We start from the raw sequence: 1,548 nt of genomic DNA, 5'->3' as shown, positions 1-1,548 counted from the left end.
CTGTCTATGAAAAATATATTTTCATACAAAACCGTGGCATGCTTTCAAGGAAAAAGGCATACTCTTTTTTTTTTGCGTGAGTTGTTACTCACTAAAAATAAAACGTGAGTTATTATTTCATGATTTGTAAACATATATTTTCAAAACTGATTTTTGAATAATGTTCAAATTAAACAATTATTTATGATGAGATATTGTTTTAGTTTTTCATAATTCCATGGTGAATGTTCACGCAGTAGAAATGTTCATGATTTTATGAAAATCTAAGTTTCGTTCGTCTTTTGCAGGTTTCGAAGAAACGAACGAGTTTTGAGGTGTTTAACTCTTGGATTACCACTATCACTGTCGTTAGTGGAATCGTAAAGAGGTAAGATCTAAGAATTACCATTTTTGCAGATGGATTCACTTGCATGTTGATAATTTTATGCTCCTGGTTTCAGAAAATGTCAACTTCCAGCGGCAACAATTACGACTATTATTACTCCTCTTCCTCCTACAGCTCCTCTGATGAGGATTCCAAAGCTTCTGTAGCCAAATCGAAAGCTAAGACAACTCATGATGAGGGAGAGAAGTCTAGCGTACCCTTGAATGATCGCAGGGTCACTTATGTTGAACTTATGAAGAGGAAGGCTGAAGATGATGAAGCCGAGAATCGTCAGCGCAGAAGGGATCGAATCCGGCGCCGAGTACAAGCGGCTGAGGAGAGACGTAAATTCCTTGATGGGGTAACCTCTGACTCTGATGCTGATGTTTCTGAAGAGGAGACTGCATGGGTATTTACAGATCGTAAGATCAAGCCTGACCGAAACCAAAGAGAGTTTCGGAGGACCATGAAGCAAATTGAAGCCGAAGCTGAAGCAGAAGAAGACTCGGACTCAGATGATGATCCTGAGGCTCGTCCAGACTTCATCCCTGACACTGATTTTGATGACGAGGAAGATAGCAATGACAACTCTGATAACTCGGATGACGAGAAGGACAGTGATGACGAATCTGACAATTCGGATGAGTCTGACGAGTAGCTTTACTTCTATCTTCTTTAAACATTTGAATGTTCTTTATCCTTCGTATTAGACATTTCTTTGATGATTTGGATGACTTTGCTTTAGAGCTAGGGGTTTCTTCTAAACAATAAATATTTTATTAATGTTGATTCCTTCTGATCGAATGAAACGGACCAATGTCCATGCGCCTGAATCCATCATACTCTCTTTTGATGATTTCCGTCTTGTGAGAAGTACCAAAATACGGTTAAGAGACACGGGACATGTAGAGAGATGCGTGGCCATTCTCTGACCATGCCGTTGTCAGTCCCCGGTGTGTTATTTTCCTCCGCGTCTTCAGTATTGATCTCGTTTGAAGCTTAGGGTTTCCGCGAAGCCCGTAACTGAACTGCCTGTTCGTAGAAGATAAACATCCACCGTGTCTAATATATATATTCGAGACTTTGAGTCTATCATCTACTTGAATATTTCCTCCATTCCTGAGTCAGTTTCATCGTGCATAGAAATTCCGATCATACCTTGTTATCGCTATGTCGAGCAGTAG

General features: G+C 39.9%; 1 protein-coding gene across 1 annotated transcript; it reads left to right on the top strand.

Moving 5' to 3' along the window:
- Positions 1-443: 443 nt before the first annotated feature.
- On the top strand, positions 444-1,135 carry LOC113279412 (protein starmaker-like). The gene is made up of 2 exons (XM_026528104.1): positions 444-981; positions 1,110-1,135. Exons 1-2 carry the CDS (start codon positions 444-446, stop codon positions 1,133-1,135), a joined length of 564 nt encoding a protein of 187 aa, XP_026383889.1.
- The last annotated feature ends 413 nt before the right edge of the window (positions 1,136-1,548 follow it).

Source organism: Papaver somniferum, chromosome 5, assembly GCF_003573695.1.
Source record: "Papaver somniferum cultivar HN1 chromosome 5, ASM357369v1, whole genome shotgun sequence".
NCBI classification, from domain to species: domain Eukaryota; kingdom Viridiplantae; phylum Streptophyta; class Magnoliopsida; order Ranunculales; family Papaveraceae; genus Papaver; species Papaver somniferum.
This window is presented reverse-complemented; position numbering and strand designations above follow the sequence as displayed.